Raw genomic sequence first — 17,826 nt, 5'->3', positions numbered from 1 at the left:
AAACACAGAGTACTACAATTTCAATGCCAAACCAATAAAGCAACCCAAAACAACTGAGACTACCATTCCTCCAAAAATGACAGAATGAGATCTGGAAGAATTGTAAAGCCTCCAGATTGTCTAAATTTATAAAGTCAGAGTCTTTTGTTGGCGGCGGGGGGGGGGGGGGGGGGGGGGGTGGGGATGGGGGATAAGAAGTAGCAAGTAAAGAAGTTTGTATTGTAACTATATTGGGGTAAGGACTTGGGGGCAGGTCTAGTATAAGGATGTTCAGCAGAGCAAGGGTTAATGTGGGACTGGAGAACAGTACCGCCCACGGTATGATGTAGACAGTCATATGATGGTAGGCTTTGTGTAGTAGAGTCTGGAGGGAGACAGCACCCAGGTAGGGCGGTACCTTGGATCTGTACATAGTTATGGGTTACCAACAAATGCTTTATGTTCAACCATACAAGCCTCCAGATCTCTTAGTGAGACACCAAATAACCTTACAACACCAACTAACAAGGATCTTGTAATGATGCTACTCTTGTCAAACTGCCTATACCTACAATAATTTGTGTAAACCAGGAGCATGCTTCAAAGAGCTGTACACACACAGAAGCACATCATGCCATAGCAGAGAACTGAAACATGCACAAATTGCAATACCAGATGTTGATTTTCAAAGGGGGTGGGGAAGGGGGTGAAAATAGTCAGATAACAAATAAAGCATCAGAAGAGTAGGGGATTATCCCATGTCTTGGCTGATATTTATCCCTCAATCAACATTACAAAACAGGTTAACTGGTCATTATCACCTTGCTGCATATGGATTGGTTGCCCATTTCCTACATTACAACAGCGACTACACTTCAAAAGTATTTAATTGGCTTTAAAGTGCTCTTGGACGTACTACCTCGTGAAAAGCCCAATATAGGTGCAAGTCTTTCTTTCCTTCACACACACACCCACACCAAAGATAGGGAGCACCATCCCAAGTGGTGTCAATCAAGCCACAGCCCCTCAGGTCCAGGGGAAGCTGACCTTGATCACTGCACAACTTCCTCCAGCACCGCTGCTGCCTCAGCCCTTGTCCTGTCCCAACCTTACCCCAATCACGAATAGAACTCTGTCCCAGGCATGACCCTAATCTTCCTGTTGCTTGTCATTTAAATTCTCCACCATGTCCCCACTCTGACATCTCCTTGGCCTGCTACAGTATTCCAACGAAGCTCAATGCAAATTCAATGAACAGCATCTCATCTTTGAACTTGGCACTCTACAGCCTTCTGGACTGAACATTGAATTCAACAATTTTAGATCAAAACCTCTGCCTCCATCTTTCATTTTTTTTGCTGGTTTGGTTTTCCTTGTTTCCTTTTTTAATTCCTTCACTTTGCATTCTGATGGCTGCTCCTCATCTGAACACAGCTTTTGTCCTTTTATCCACTACCATGAAATCTTTTGTTATTTAGCCTCTCCTTCTCTCTACAGTATCACAGACCTTCCCTTTTGTTCTTCCCCTTTCACTTCCTCAAAGCCTATTCATTTCTATCTTTCCTCAATTCTGATGAAGGGTCATTATTAACCTGAAATGTTAACCCTGTTTCTCTCCGCAGATGCTGCCTGACCTGCTGAGTAATCCCAACATGTTTTATTTCTGCCCCAGGAGAGCCAGCACTGTCCATCAGAACCCTGACAGCTCTTCCCCCTCCAGTCCTGCACAACCCCACTTCTTTCCTCCACCTATTACCCCCCCAGCCCCTTCCCCTCCACCTATTAGCCCGCCCGCCTGCACAGCCCCACTCCCTGAACCCCCACCCCCAATCCTTCTCCAGTTCTGCACAGCTCCACTCCCTGAACCCCCACCCCTTCTCCAGTTCTGCACAGCTCCACTCCCTGAACCCCCACCCCAATGCCCCCAGCCCTTCTCCAGTTCTGCACAGCCCCACTCCCTGAACCCTATCTATTACCCCCTGCCTTTGCTCACTCCCTGATCCCTGTCTACAGCCCTCCAGCCCCGCCCTCTAGCCCCTGGCTCCGCCCCCTGGCCGCGTTGGCTGTGCGGCTTCGAGCGGGCAGCCAATGAGGAGTGGGTTGGCTAGCAGCGGCCTGTCAGTGAGGAGACAGACGGACGGAGGAGCTCGGATGCAGCAGGAGCGGCTGGGCTGGGGAGGGGACGGGGCAGGGGAGGGAGGCTGGCTGGCTCTGAGTGAGTGAGTGAGCGAGCGGCGGGTACATAAGGTGCGGCCGCGGAGCGGGGACAGCACCAGTCGCCGCTCCGGGTTTCTCAGCCTCCTCATCCGGGGCTCAGGGCCCTATTCGGACCGGCTCAGCCAGGCCCGGCCTGTTACACATCTACCCACAGCCCTGGCTCAGGGCTCGGCCTTCCCCATCCCTCACATACCCGCATCCATGGCTGGACTGTCGGCGGCGCACGGAGAGTCGGCTCTCAACCTCCAGGAGAAGGAGCTCACCGAGCGCTTCAAGCGCCTCTACCCGGCTGTCAATGAGCAGGAGACGCCGCTGCCGAGGTGTTGGAGCCCGAAGGACAAGTACAGCTACATTGGCCTGTCTCAGAACAACCTGCGGGTCCATTACAAAGGTAAGCGGATAGGGCCTGGCACCCAGGGGCGGCCTGACACTGGTACTGAGCCCAGCTAAAGGGCAAAGAGGGTGGATGGCAACCTGAGCTCATAGGCACCGACTGCCAGGCAGGCCCCTGGCCCCACATAGCAACAGTTAACACAGGTAGAGAGGCAACCGAAGCGCAGCAAATACCGACACAGGGGCCAGGCCTCGCACCTCAGTCACATAAAACTGTCTGGAATAAGGCGAGTGCCAAAATTCACTGCAGGCACCGATCTAGGTACAGGCCGAGACTTGTACAGAACAGTTCGGACCTCCAGACTTCCGTACACAATGAGGAAATGGGTGTGGGGGTTGGCGGAGAAGAGGGCCTTGAACACCATAACCGTAAATAATATCTGTGCTTTGGCCTGTTCAGGTTATTTGTTGAGCACTATCAACAGAATTAAGTACAGTTCAAATACTTGATGGGTATAAAGAGGCAATTCGTAGAAGAAGACTTGAACCTAAACGTGTCTTACACTAACATTTTAAAAATACACTGCACATATTTAGAAAACAAAGCTAATTGCACAAAAAAATCACTTAGAGAGATGAAAATGGCCCTAACTGCTAAATGATTGTGGAATATGAGTGAAACCATTTATATATTCTCAGTAATAGTTATTTAAATTAACAAACTTCTAAACCAAGCACATTATGGTGAATCAAGTCTGTGGCAAAGGAATGGCTCTGCACATGTCAGAGACATGTAAGAAGATATTATGTGAACAACTGGTAATCTTAGTTTAAAAACATTAAACCAAATAAAGGTTTTTAAACAGAACCAGAGATGTGGAAGCAAGAGCAGATCAACATTGACAGTTAAGTAGAACTCAGGCTGTAATGAGTTACAGTGCTACCTTTCTCATTTTTGGATGGAGGGTGAGAGCAAGAGAAGAATGACCTGGCTATGAAATCAGTCTGAATAGAATGAATGACTGATCTGTTTGCATCCCGGGTAAGATGAGTTTGAGCAAATGGGCTGAGTTCTTCACGATCTTCAGTGCAAAACCCCACAGCAATTCTATAATCTTACAGCGAAAAATCATAAGGAATGGATAGATTGAAAATTGAGGGGAATGAAAAAAAAGGACAGAGCTAGATTCTTTCAGAACAGAGGTTCTAAATAGTAGTTTCATGGCTGCGTGTGTGTCTGCAAACAGTGTAAAAGGCACCAATATCGGCATAAATATGCTAACCAATGTATTGCTCTTAATGTATATACAATCCTTTTCTGTTTGACCATTTTGGACTTGCATGGATCTGAATGTCCCATCAGTCAAGCCATAGAGAAGAGATTAATTGACTTGGAACCAAGAATCATAGAGTTATAGTTTTGGATATTTTTTGTTCACTATTTTTAAAATAGTCCCATTAAAATGTAAACGGGAAGCTGGCAACAGCTCACAAATTTTCTTTAATGTGCTAAAAATTCTAATCACAGCTTTGAATTTTTTAATCAGGATTCATGGTATGTTTTGTGTGTGAATCCTGGGTAACTTTATACTTAATTCGTTAACAATTAGACTTTGTAAACTTAATTTCATTGTACGGTAAGAATATAGGTGAGAAATACCTCTCGAGGATGAAAAATTTAATGAAGCTGATTTCATACCAAATCAAAACAGAAAATGATTTGGACCCTGTGCCTATGTGATTTTTTTTTGGTGGATGTGTATTACTTACATTTTGTCTGCCATCTTGTCAAATCAAACTTAATGTTGTGATTTGCTTCATATATTCTGCTCAAGCATCATCAGCTGGTATTCAGATTTTTTATTTACAAATATCTCTTGTTGTCTCCCTTCCCCCACGTACTCAGATGTCAGGGTAATATTATCTGTGCTTTTCATTCGAGGTATCGGTACTCGATGATGTCACTTGAACGCAGAGTGTTCCATTCTGCAGAATGACACCGAAGCACAACTGCAGTTGTTTACCAAGTAAATTATTTAGTGAATGGAGTGTTGTATTTATTGCTTCTCAGAGACCAGTCTACGATGATCCTTTTTTTTTAAGTCTTAGCATTGTCCCATCTTGGTGTTGAAAGAACCTATGACCCCAGTGAGATTCATTGTTAGGTAATGTCAAGTATTTGTGTATTGCTATAACAGAACTTAATTCAAATTTTGGAAATGAAATTCTAAAGATAAACTGGATTTCGCTCAACCCATCATTCTAGTGTTGCACTGTAGATGAATCTAATCATCTACAAATAATACCATGGGATCTTTAACTTCTACCTGAACCATTGGAACAAGATAGGTTTCATCCAAAGTGCAGGTCTTCTTTTAAGGCCTTGGCACTGTGCTGAAGTGTCAAGTGAGGTTATGTACTGTACTCAAATCCTGGGATGAGGCTCAACTTCTTAACCTGCTGACTTGGGTGTGAGGTCCATCATCCAAACCAAGTTGATTCCATTGATGCAACATGGTAATGACAACACCAATTTGGGTAAAATAATATGAGGTGAGACCCTATTTCTGTATAAGCTGGCATTGACAACAAACTGTAAATCAAGCAAAAAAACTGCAGATGCTGGACACCTGACTGTGTTTCCTGCATTTTCTGTTTCAGATCAGGTATCATTTGAGAACTCAGATGAGTTGGAAGTTTCAAGCATTAGATGAGTAACGTTTCAGGTGTATGCCCTTTCTCTGCACAAAGGGTGTGTATCTGAAATGATACCTGACCCATTCTTTTTACAGATGCTGCCTGAACTACTGAATGTTTCTAGCAATTTGAAACAATTTGTCTTTTAACCCTATAAATGGAAGATGGTATATTCATTGTAAGTGTTATTGGTTGAGGCAAGGATGATATCCAGGCTAACAGTTCTTCCTCAGTTAACCACCAAAACAGATTATCCAGTATTCATTCACTTGCTGTTTCTGGAACACCATTTGCCAGTTTGCGTAGCAACCCTTAACCCCTACTTTATTTTGTTTTGGAGACAGCTTGCTATCCATTCTGCTACTTAGCCCTGACTTCACATGCTCTGACCTTAGTCATGAGTTTACTCTTGTGGTACCTTATCAAAGATCTTTTGAAAATCCAAATATATTGCATCTACATTACCCTTGTCGACCCTTGCTGTTACTACTTCAAAGAATTCAATAAGGTTGGTCAGGTATGTCCTTCCCATTTGAAATCTGTGCTGACTACTCTTTCTTTTTTTATATTTTCAGCTTATAGATGTTTATCAGTTACATCTTTGAGTAAAGATTCCCTTATCTCTCCTACCACCGACATTCAACTAACTGATCTGTAGTTCCTCGGATATGTTTTCTCACCATTCTTGAAATATAATAACATTAGCTGTCCAAAATTCCTTGGGCGTAATTCCCTTTTGTAATGAATTTTTATATATGTATGTAATTTTGCCTCTGATATTTATTCTCCAACTTCTTTAAATATGAATGAATGCAATCCAGTTGACCAAGGGTTTTACCCTTGCTAAGTTTGATTAGTTTATCAATTATCTTCTCCCCTCCCCCTTGCACAATTTTCAATCTTAAATGTCTTTATAACTTTTTTTTGCTCTTTTCTTTTATCATCTTTCCCACATTTAGTCACCCTGGTAAATAATGAGGCAAAGTCACTATTCAATGTTTCTACCATTTTGCTGTGAGTTTACCCTCTGTGGCCTTGTCCTGATTTTTCTTCTGTGTGTCTGAGAATCCTATTTTTATATTCCTTGATCATTTAATTTTGTATGTCTTCTTTGCTTTCCTAATTTTTCTTAATGTCGTCTTTCCGAACCTATCAATTCACTTTTGGCATCCTCTTTGTTTACATGTTTGATATATGTCGTTTTCTTTAGTTTCAATTTTACTCACATCTTTTTATTCATTCATGTTTCGTTATTGGTTACTTTATTTTTTTTAACAGAACATATATTTGTCCTGAACTCTTTTTTTCTAAATATTTCCCACTGTTGTTCAATCTCTTTGTCATTTTATTTTTCCAGTTTACCTTCCTCCGATCCATTTTCATCCCTCAAAATCAGTTTCTTTTCTCTGTGTATTACTGTGGACTTTGTCTTTCTTATATCTTTCTCAATCATTATTTTAAACTTATGTTATGATCGCTATTGCCTAGATATTCCCCCACACTTACTTCTCTTATCTGCTCTGGTTCATTTCCATTACTAGATCTAGCAGTGAATCCTGTCTGGTTGGGCCTCTTGCATACTAGGTAAGAAAGGAGACCTGAAACAAGTGTTTTTGTGTTTGGGATGTGTGTTTTTTTTTCTATTTGTAGCATTGTCTGGAGCCATTGGGTTCAACTGAAAAGTTATTGACAGAGGAATAACCTGTGCAATTGTATTGACATATTACATTTTATTATTGAGCAATTATTAATATTCTTCTAGCATTTTAAAATTTCATAATAAATATATGGCACTGGAATTTACCATATGTTTAGCATATTGAGATTTTTTAATACTGCCATATTAGTATTATGCATTGGGCTCCTGGCAGCAGCATTGTGAGATAGCACACAGCAACCCTTGGAATTGCACCAAACAGTGATGCATTTCATTAAATAGCACAGTGGAGTTAGATGTGAGGTTAGAAAGAGAAGGAAATAGACACATTGTACAGTGTTTCATGGATGTTGCAAACAATGAGAATGTATCATTTTGCACCACCACGTATAGAAAGTTTAGGTATGCTGCAACGAAAAACTTGTCCCCTATTGTGCAATACAGCATTGCATCTGCATAGTTTTTGTTGATGTATAATCACAGAATCATAAGATCAGTTAACATTGGTTTGTGCTGGTATTAATAGAAAATCAAGTTGATTTGTCTCTAGTAGACTAACCTGATAGTCCATTGAGATGATAAGGTAGTGGTGGAATGATGAAACGTTTAAAGCTAATTGTTAAAACCCAATGGACCCTCATATATTTCATCGTAGCATTTCTGCACTGCATCCAAAACTGTTAGATACTAATACAAAAGTAAAATACTGCAGAGACGAGAGATCGAAAATAAAAATGGTAAATGCTGGAAGTACTCAGCAGGTCAGGCAACATCTGTGGAAAAAGGAACAGAGTTAAAATTTCAGGTTGAGGATCTTACAACAGAGCTGTTAGATTTTCGCTTTGTTTTTCAGATTGTCCATACGTGTCATGTAAGATCACAAGAAATAGAAGCAGGAGTAGGCCATTCAGCTCATCAAGCCTCCTCTGCCATTCCTGGTAAAATCATGGCTGATTTGATTGTGGCCTTAACTCGACTTTCCTGCCTGCCCCTTCCCCCTCTATTATCCCGACTCTCTTGTAGACCAAAAACCTAACTCAGTCTTGAATATGTTCAGTGACCCAGCCTCTATTGCTCTTTGTGGAAGAAAATTCCAAAGATGAACAACCCTAAGAGAAGAAATTCCTCCTCATCTCTGCCTTAAATGGGAGACCCCTTATTTTTGTACTGTGCTCCCTAGTTCTGGATTCCCCATGAGGGGAATGTCAGTATGTTCCATCATGTTACATTCTATAATTGATATTTTTTTGTTAATTTGAAAGTTTGAATGTATATTTTAGCCATCTTGTTAGAGTTTTATTGGTTATTTTCTATTTTTGTTTTATGCAAAAGTAAAATCAGCTGTGAAAACCTCCACAAAGTAGATCATTTTGTTTCATCCCAAATTCGGTAGTTTGTTTTATTTTGTTAAAATTAATGTTTCCTTTGCATTGTGGTTAGAACCATAGAAAAGTTACAGCACAGAAGGAGGCCATTCGGCCCATCGTGTCCATGCCAGCCCGAGGACACCCAGGTGCCCTTTCTAATCCCACCTTCCTGCACCTGGCCCATAGCCCTGTAGCTTACAGCACTTAAGGTGCAAATCCAGGTACTTTTTAAAAGAGTTTAGAGTTTCTGCCTCTGCCACCAACTTGGGCAGCGAATTCCAGACACCCACTACCCTCTGCGTAAAAAAGTTCTTCCTCATGTCCCTCCCTACACCTTCTGCCACTTATCTTGAATCTATGTCTAGAATACTCCACCAAGGGAAACAATTTTATCCTGTCCACTCTATTTATTCCCCTCATAATTTTGTACACCTCAATCAAGTCACCTCTCAGCTTTCTTTGTTCTAAGGAAAATAACCCCAACCTATCCAAACTCTCCTCGTCGCTGCACTTTTCTAATCTTGGCAACATTCTTGTAAACCTCCTCTGCACTCTCTCCAGAGCTATTATGTCCTTCCTGTAATGTGGTGACCAGAACTGTTGTGGTCTCACCAGTATTTTATACAATTCCAACATTATATCCTTACTTTTATAGTCTATACCTCTGCCAATGAAGGAGAGCATTCCATATGCCTTCTTTACTTGGTTGCTACATAAAATAGTACATTATTTTAGATGAAGCTATTAATTTTTTAGTTTTCTTTTGACATTTTAGGGCTTTTTGTCTTTAAAGTATTAAACTTTGTGTACAGATTATGTTGAGTATACTTAAAAAAAAAACAGGGCCTATCATAGCAGATGGTCATGGTGGAGGGCATTGGCAAGAGTAGTTTGGGCTGGGAACAAAGTGTAAGTAGTAGTACACTAAGAACTGAATGCATGGTTCTTGGTGTTATAGTCTGTTTCCATCTCAATTGCTAATTCTCCACTTTAACAGATATAAACTATGAGAAGAGTCTCCCCCACTCTACGATTCTCAGGTGAAGACATTTCCAAAGCAATGTCCTGCCTCCTGCAACATTGGGAATGGGAATCATTCAATATTGAATGGGGCACTAGAATCTGTACTAGGCAAGCCATGGCAAATTTACTTTCAAAGACATTTCCCCTCCGAGTTCTGGTACCTCTGCTGCCACTGCTTTTGGTCATTTGGGTGACCCAAGGCTCTTTACCCCTTGCCCCTGCAAATCCTATAGGCCCAGGATCTCCTTGTCCATTTTCATTATGTTTTGGGCTCCTCTTCCTCAATGGATACTGTAAGTTTATAGTTGAAGTGTCCCTTTTCAAACTTGACCTAATTTTCCAACTAAAATTGGCAGTGTTATGTTTTGATATGAATGTAAATTAGCCATTTAGGAATGTGAGGCAGGACATGGTTAGACTTGCTGCAGAAATTAGCTTTTGAGGTGCTTTGGATTCTAGGGCCCATTATTGTGTGTAAATTCTTTAAAAATTAATTTATGGGATGTGGGCGTCGCTGGCTAGGCCAGCATTTATTGTCCATCCCTAATTTCCCTTGAGAAGGTGTTGGTGAGCTGCCTCCTTGAACTGCTTCAGTCCCTGTGGTGTAGGTACAACCACAGTGCTGTTAGGGAGGGAGTTCCAGGATTTTGATCCAATGACAGTGAAGGAATGGCGATATATTTCCAAGAAGGATGGTGAGTGGCTTGGAGGGGAACTTGCATGTGGTGGTGTTCCCATGTATTTGCTGCCCTTGTCCTTCTAGATGGTAGCAGTTGTGGGTTTGGAAGGTGCTGCCTAAGGAGCCTTGGTGAGTTTCTGCAGTGCATCTTGTAGATGGTGCACACTGCTGCCACTGTTCATTGATGGTGAAGAGAGTGAAGGTTTGTGGAAGGGGTGCCAATCAAGCAGGCTGTTTTGTCCTGGATGGCCTTAAGCTTCTTGAGTATTATTGGAGCTGTACTCATCCAGGTAAGTGGAGAGTATTCCATTACACTCCTGACTTGTGCCTTGTAGATGATAGACAGGCTTTGGGGAGTCAAGAGATGAGTTACTTGCTGCAGGACTCCTAACCTCTGTCCTGCTCTTGTAGCCACAATATTTATATGGCTAGTCCAGTTCAGTTTCTGGTCAATGGTAACCTCCTGGATGTTGATAGTGGGGGATTCAAAATAGTAACGCCATTGAATATCAAGGGGCGATGGTTAGATTCTCTCTTGTTGGGGATGGCCATTGCCTGGCACTTGTGTGGTGCGAATGTTACTTATCACTTGTCAGCCCAAGCCTGGATATTGTCCAGCACTTGCTGCTTTTGTTCAAAATTTAGAGATTAATGCATTCCTGTTACAGTGGCATAATGTTGATCATTGAAGACTCAGATGATATAATGTTCCACAAGAGTAAAATCTGATCGATGCACCTGAAAGAACTTTGCCTTGTGTTACATCCTTGAGCTCTCATACAAACATACATTGGTAATTTTATAAAATTTTCCTTAGTGGTTCTATTTCTGAACTGGGAAGAAGACTACTTTTGCATCTTTAATTTTATGGCATTATAGCAGTTGAATTCTGCAATCATGTATTGCAGGAGGAAAGCAAAATTTTTGGGGCCTTAAGCCTGTGTTATTTCCTGTCATATGACCTACTGCCTGACAAATATGGCATGTTGTGAGACAGTTGATGCCAACGGCTAGAGAATCATAGAATGGAGACAGCACAATGGAGTTGCGCTTGTGCTGGTTCTCTGTGAGACAACTCAGCTAGTCTTATTCCCCCCTGCCTTTTGCACATAACCCTGCAAATTCTTTATCTTGAGAAAACCATGATTTAATCTGCCCCCAACACACCCTCAAGCAGTGCATTCCAGATCTTAATCATACTCTGTGAGGAGGGGAAATAAAAGTTTTTCTCTGGTTCTTTTGCTGATCGCTTTAAATTGGTGTCCTCTAGTTCATGACCCTTCCACCAGTGGGAACAGTTTCTCCCTGCCTGGACCCCTCATGATTTTGAACACCTCTATCAAATGCGTTCTCAACCTTCTCTAAGGAGAATGGTCCCAGCTTTGCCAATCTGTCAATATAACTGAAGTCTCTCATCCCTGGGACCATTCTTAAAATCTTTTCTGCTCCCTCTCCAATGTCTTCACATCCTTCCTAAAGTGATGCCCAGAATTGTACACTCCTCCATTTGAGGCTGAACCAGAATTTTATTAAAGCTCACCATACCCTTGCTTTGTACTCTCTGCTTCTACTAATAAAACCAAGGATCCCTTATGCCTTATTAACTGCTTTTTCAGCCTGCCCTGCCATCTTCAATGATTTGTGCACATGTTCCCCCAAGTGTCTCTGCTCCTGTGTCCCCTTCAGAATTGTGCTCTTTTATTTTGCCTTTCCTTGTTCTTCTATCAAAATATATCACTTCAGACTTCATTGAATTCATCTGCTATATGTCTCCCCATTTCACAGTCTATCTCTGTTCTCTTGAAGTCTATCACTATCTTCCTCACAGTTCATGACTGTGTAGAACACCACTTCTTACCTTACTCCAGTCAAAAAAAAAACAGTAGTGCAACATTACTTTGTTTCCTGTCATTCGGACAGCTTTGCATCCTGGCAGTCAATGTGTCTTTTATTTGATAGGCTTCAACTTTGCTAACAAGTCTGTTATGTGGCACTTTATCAAACACCTTTTGGAAGTCCATGTGTACCTCATCAACCCTCTCTGTTAACTCATCAAAAAAACTCAATCAAATTAGTTAAACAAACTTTCCACATTTGCCCAAGTGACTATTAATTTTTCCCTGGTTATCATTTCTAAAAGCTTTCCCACCATAGAAGTTAAAGTGACCTGTAGTTGCTGGGCTTATCCTTATACCCTTTTTTAATCAAGGATGTTACATTTGCAATGTTTTAAACATTTCCTTCATCATGAGTGAAAAGCCTGTTAAGCTGTAAGAATTTATTCGCAGAATTGTTACAGTGTAGAAGGAGGCCATTCGGCCCATTGTGTCTGCACCGGCTCTCTCAGCATTTTAACTTAGTGCCAATCTCCTGCCTTTTCCCCATAACCCTACACATTGTTTCTATTTAGGTAATTATCCAATGCCCTCTTGAATGCCTCAATTGAACCTGCCTCCACCACACTTCCAGGCAGTGCATTCCAAAACCTAGCTACTTGCTATGTATAAAGTATTTTCTCACCTCGCATTTACTTCTTTCGCAAAACACCTTAAAGCTGTGCCCTCAGGTTCTTGATCTGTTTACGAGCAGGAACAGTTTCTCCCTAGCTACTCTATCCAGGCCCCTCATTATTTTGAAAATTCTATCAAGTCTCCTCTCAGCCTTCTCCTCTCCAAGGAAAACAGTCCCATCTTCTCCAATCTTTCATCGTAACTGAAGTGTCTCATCCCTGGAACCATTCTCGTAAACCTCTTCTGCAGTCTCTCCAATGTATTCACATTCTTCCTATAGTGTGGCTCCCAGAACTGTACACAATACTCCAGCTGAGGTCTAACCAGTGTCTTATATAAGTTCTTCATAACCTCCCTGCTCTTGTACTTTATGTCCCTATTAATGAAGTCTAGAATACTGTATGCTTTAGAAACCGCTCTCTACCTGTCCTTCCACCTTTAATGACTTATGTACATTTACACCCAGGTCTCTCTTTACATCTGCACACCCTTTAGTTTATACTGTCTTTCCATGTTCTTTGTACCAAAGTGTATCACCTCACACTTCTCCACATTGAACTTCATCTGCCACCCATCTGCCTACTGTGTTTATGTGTCAGTGTCCTTTTGAAGTTCTACACTTCTCCTCACAGTTTACAATTCTCCCAAGCTTTGTGTCATATATCAGGAAGAGCAAGGGTCTCGATACCGACCCCTGGGGACTCCACTACAAACCTTCTTCCAGTCCGAAAAATACCCATTAGTCATTACTCTCTGTTTCCTAACCCTCAGCCAATTTTGTATCCACATTTCTACTGTCCCTTTTATTCCATGACCCATGACTTTCCTCACAAGTCTGTTTTGTGGCACTGTATCAAACGCCTTGTGCAAGTCCATATATACCGCATCAATGACCTTGACCTCATCAACCACCTCTGTTACCTCTTCAAAAAAACTCCAAATTAGTAAGACATGATTTTCCTTTAACATATCCATGCTGATTCTTCCGAATCAATCCAAATTTTTCCATGTGACTATTAATTCTATCCTGAATAATTGTTTCTAGAAGTTTCCCCACCACCGAAATTAAACTGACTGGTTTGTAATTGCAGGGCAGATCTTTACAACCTTTTTTTGAACAAGGGCAATTCTCCAGTCGTCCAGCACCTCCCCCAACTCCAGGGAACATTGAAAGATTATTGCTAGTGCCTCTGCAGTCTCCACTCTCACTTCCTTCAATATTCTTGGATGCATCTCATCTGGTCCCGGTGCCTTATCAACTTTAAGTATCGACAGCTTATCCAATATCTCCTTCTTATCAATTTTAAACCCTTCTAGTGACTGTGTTTCCTCCTCTGTTGCCATGGTCTGGGCAGCATCTACCTCGTAAGTAAAGACAGATGCAAAGTATTCATTTAACAACTCAGCCATGCTTCCTGCCTCCATGTGTAAATCCCCTTTTTGGTCCCTAATCGGCCCTTGTCTTCCTTTTGCCACCTTTTTACTGTTGGTGTGCTTATAGAATACTTTGGATTTCCCTTTATGTTAGCTGCCAGTCTTTTCTCATAATCCCTCTTCGCTTCTCGTATTTGCTTTGTCACATCGCTTCTGAACTTTCTGTATTCAGCTTGGTTCTCAATTGTATTTGCTACCTGAAACCTGTTGTAAGCACACTTTTTCTTCTTTAACTTAATTTCTATCTCCTTTGTTATCCAGGAAGCTCTGGATTTGTTTGTCTTCCCTTCCCTTTTGAGGGAACATACCTTGACTGTGGGAAGGTAGCCCATTGCTCAGCTACTGTTTTTCCCACCAACCTTTGGTTCCAGCCTGTCTAGCCCAGCTCCATTCTTGCCCCATTGAAGCCCACTCTGTGCCAGTTGATTATTCTTACTCTGGATTGACCAAAATCCTTTTCCACTGTAATCCTAAACCTTATGATACAATGATCACTGTCCACTAAATGTTCCCTTACTGTCACTTGATCTACTTGGCCCTCTTATTCCCAAGAACCAGGTCTAGTAGTGCCTCCTTTCTTGTTGGACTGGACATATACTGCTGTAGGAAATTCTCCTGAACACTTATTATCTGCAATTGCACTGAAAATCTTTATTTGGTTATTTCCCTCCCTTTTACACATCTTGACTTACTTACTTTACAGATAATAATACGTTGAACTAGAAAAGTAGGAGGGACATTTGCTGAACATTTTTTGAAGTTCCAAAAAAGAATATTGAATTATATAGTGTGTGAATGTTTACATAATTCAATAGATTAAGAAGCTTGTTCAGGAAGGTTCACTCCACTTCAGAGGTCAATTGAACCTTCTAAACTTGCACAATGGGCAAAAGATTGGCAAATGAAGCTCAACACATTAATGTGAGGTAGTACATTTTGGTAGGAAGAATAGAGGTCACATATTACTTGAAGGTGCAAGCGTGGGTGGGATGGAGGAACAAAGGGATCTCAGAGTACAAATACACCAATTACTAAAGGTTGTACCACAGGTTAGTAAGGCCATGAAAACAAACCAAACACGGCTTTATTTGTTGAGGGATACCATTGAAAAGTAGGGAAGTTATGCTAAACCTATATTGAATTTTGGTTAGATGATGCTTAAGAGTACTCCATGGAGATCTTGTTGCCATATTACAAAAATAATATGGGGACACTGGAGAGGTTGCAGAGAAGATTTACAAGGATGATACCAGAAATGTGTGGATATATGTATAAGGAAAGGATTGACAAGCTTGGTCTCTTGTCTTCAGAAAAAAAGGCTGCGGGGAGACCTAATAGAGGTCTTTAAAATTAAGAAAGGTTTTGAGTGGATACAGAGAGAATGTTTCCTTTTGTGATGAAGAGCCTAGCTAGAGGCTACCAATATCAGTCACCAAGACATCCAATAGGGAATTCAGAAGAAACTTCTTTACCCGTAGTGAAGTGAGAATGTGAAACTTTCTACCACAGATTGGTTGAAGCAAATAGGGTAGATGCATTTAAGGAGAAGCTAGGCAAGTATTTGAGGAAGAAGAGAATAGATGGCTACAATGGTAGATTTATGAGAAAAGATGGGAGGAGGTTCAAGTGGAGCGTGGACACTAGTATGGATTAATTGGGCAGAATGCCCTGTTTCTGTGCTGTATATCCTACGTGGGTTCACATTTCAAGGTTAGTGCCAATGGCTTCACAGTTAACTCACAGCCCATATGCACTCTTGGAGATTGCAGCATGTAAATAGAATTCGGATGAGGTGTTAAACCACTTGTTCAGGTGGGCATAAATGAGATATCGAACAGCTGGGCACCAGGATACAACAAATGCCATAGCATCCCAGCTGTCTGCTGAAGACCTGTGCTCCAGAATTAGCTGCATCTCCAGCCAAGCTGTTCCAGTACAGCTATACTAGTCTGAAAATGCCCGATTTTGTCTGATCTCAGAAGCTAAGCAGATTCGGGCCTGGCTAGTACTTGGGTGGGAGACCGCCTTGGAATACCAGGTGCAGTGGGCTTTTTATACAGAAATCTGAAAACCATGGTCTCGCTCGTCAGCTGAAGGTTTTGCTTAAATAAAATAGCTATAACATTGGCATCTACCTGACAATGTGGAAAATTGCCCAGGTATGTCCTGTCCCCAAAAAGCGGGACAAATTCAATCTGGTCAATTACCACCCTGTGAGAATTCTGTCAATCATCAGCAAAGTGATGGATGGAGTAATTAACAGTGTTAACAAGTAATACTAACTCACCAATTACCTGCTTGCCAATGCCCAGTTGGGTTCCGTCAGGACCATTCTGCTTCAGATGTCATTATGGCCTAGGTACAAACATGGACCAAAAAGTGAATTCCTGAGATGAGGTGAGAGCGTCTGCCTTTGGCATCAAGCAGCATTTGACTAAATGAGACATCAACGAGCTCTAGCAAAATTGAAGTCAATGGGAATTGGGGCAGTTGGTGGGTGGAAAACTCCACTGGTTGGAGTCATACCTAGTTCAAAGGAAGATGGTATGGTTGTTAGAGGCCTGTCATGTCAGCCACAGTGCATTGCTGCAGCAGTTACTTAGGATGATGTCCTAGGCCCAATGATTTTCAGTTAGTTCATCAATGACCTTCTGCCCTCCAACACTCCTGAATTAATTTTTATTTTAAAAAAAATCCTGTGGCCCTATTCAAAGATGGGCAGGAAGTTCTCCCAATATCCTGATCAATACCCTCCACAAACTATCACCACAAAACAGATTGACTGAAATAACCAAATAAAGATTGGCTGAGTATTTATCTAATTTCCTGTTTGTGGTTTCTTGCTATGAACTTATTGGGTTGTTATGGTTGCCTCCCTACGAATGATTGCCCTTCAAAAATACTTCATCAGTTAAGAAGCACTTTGAGATGCCCTGAAGGGTGCTATATAAATCCAAATTATCCTTTCATGTACATATTTGCAACTTTTTATTTCAAGAAATTAATCATTATTTCCCAGCCCTTGAACATATTATGCTATTTGATCTTAAAACTAATTGTGAGTAATGTCTTTCTCCCTGTATTGCATGGAGAATAAAATGCAAGAAAGAGTAAACAACAATATGCATTCTAGAAACTGAAGGCAGACTGCATCCTGCATTATAGAAGAAGGAAAGAAATAGCATTTATATAGTGGCTTATAAGTCCCCCATAATGTTCCAAACAACTTGCCAATCTAATAAAACAGGAAATGCTGGAAAAACTCCACAGATCCTGCAGCATTTGTGGAAAGAGAAATGGAGTCAGCATTTCCATAGAACCATAGAACACTACAGCACAGAAAAACAGGCCATTCGGCCCTTCTAGTCTGTGCCGAAATATTATTCCGCTAGTCCCATTGACCTGCACCCAGTCCATAACCCTCCAGACCTCTCCCATCCATGTATCTATCCAATTTATTCTTAAAACTTAAGAGTGAGCCCGCATTTACCACGTCAGATGGCAGCTCGTTCCACACTCCCACCACTCTCTGAGTGAAGAAGTTCCCCCTAATCTTCCCCCTAAACCTTTCCCCTTTCACCCTAAAGCCATGTCCTCTCGTGTTTATCTCTCCTAATCTAAGTGGAAAGAGCCTACTTGCATTTACTCTGTCTATACCCCTCATAATTTTGTAAACTTCTATCAAATCTCCCCTCATTCTTCTACACTCCAAGGAATAAAGTCCTAACCTGTTTAATCTTTCCCTGTAACTCAACTCCTAAAGACCCGGCAACATCCTAGTAAATCTCCTCTGCACTCTTCAATCTTACTGATATCCTTCCTGTAGTTAGGCGACCAGAACTGCACACAATACTCCAAAGTTGGCCTCACCAATCTCTTATACAACCTCACCATAACATCCCAACTCCTATACTCAATACTTTGATTTAT

At 41.5% G+C, this 17,826-nt stretch overlaps 1 protein-coding gene and 1 pseudogene across 2 annotated transcripts in view; both read left to right on the top strand.

Moving 5' to 3' along the window:
- Positions 1-2,104: 2,104 nt before the first annotated feature.
- ranbp9 (RAN binding protein 9) overlaps positions 2,105-17,826 on the top strand; it is an 85,475-nt gene continuing 69,753 nt past the window's right edge. The window contains exon 1 of one of the 2 annotated variants that reach the window (XM_078539184.1): positions 2,105-2,587. In XM_078539184.1, coding sequence (XP_078395310.1) covers positions 2,398-2,587 — 190 coding nt within the window. In that variant the 5' untranslated portion in view covers positions 2,105-2,397. The remainder of the gene's footprint in view (positions 2,588-17,826) is intronic. The other variant, XM_078539185.1, reaches the window with a different exon arrangement.
- On the top strand, positions 15,828-15,946 carry LOC144679220 (5S ribosomal RNA; annotated as a pseudogene).

This window comes from Cetorhinus maximus, chromosome 3 (genome assembly GCF_964194155.1).
Source record: "Cetorhinus maximus chromosome 3, sCetMax3.hap1.1, whole genome shotgun sequence".
NCBI lineage: Eukaryota > Metazoa > Chordata > Chondrichthyes > Lamniformes > Cetorhinidae > Cetorhinus > Cetorhinus maximus.
The sequence above is the reverse complement of the archived record's forward strand: the minus strand, read 5'-3'. Positions and strand labels throughout refer to the sequence as shown.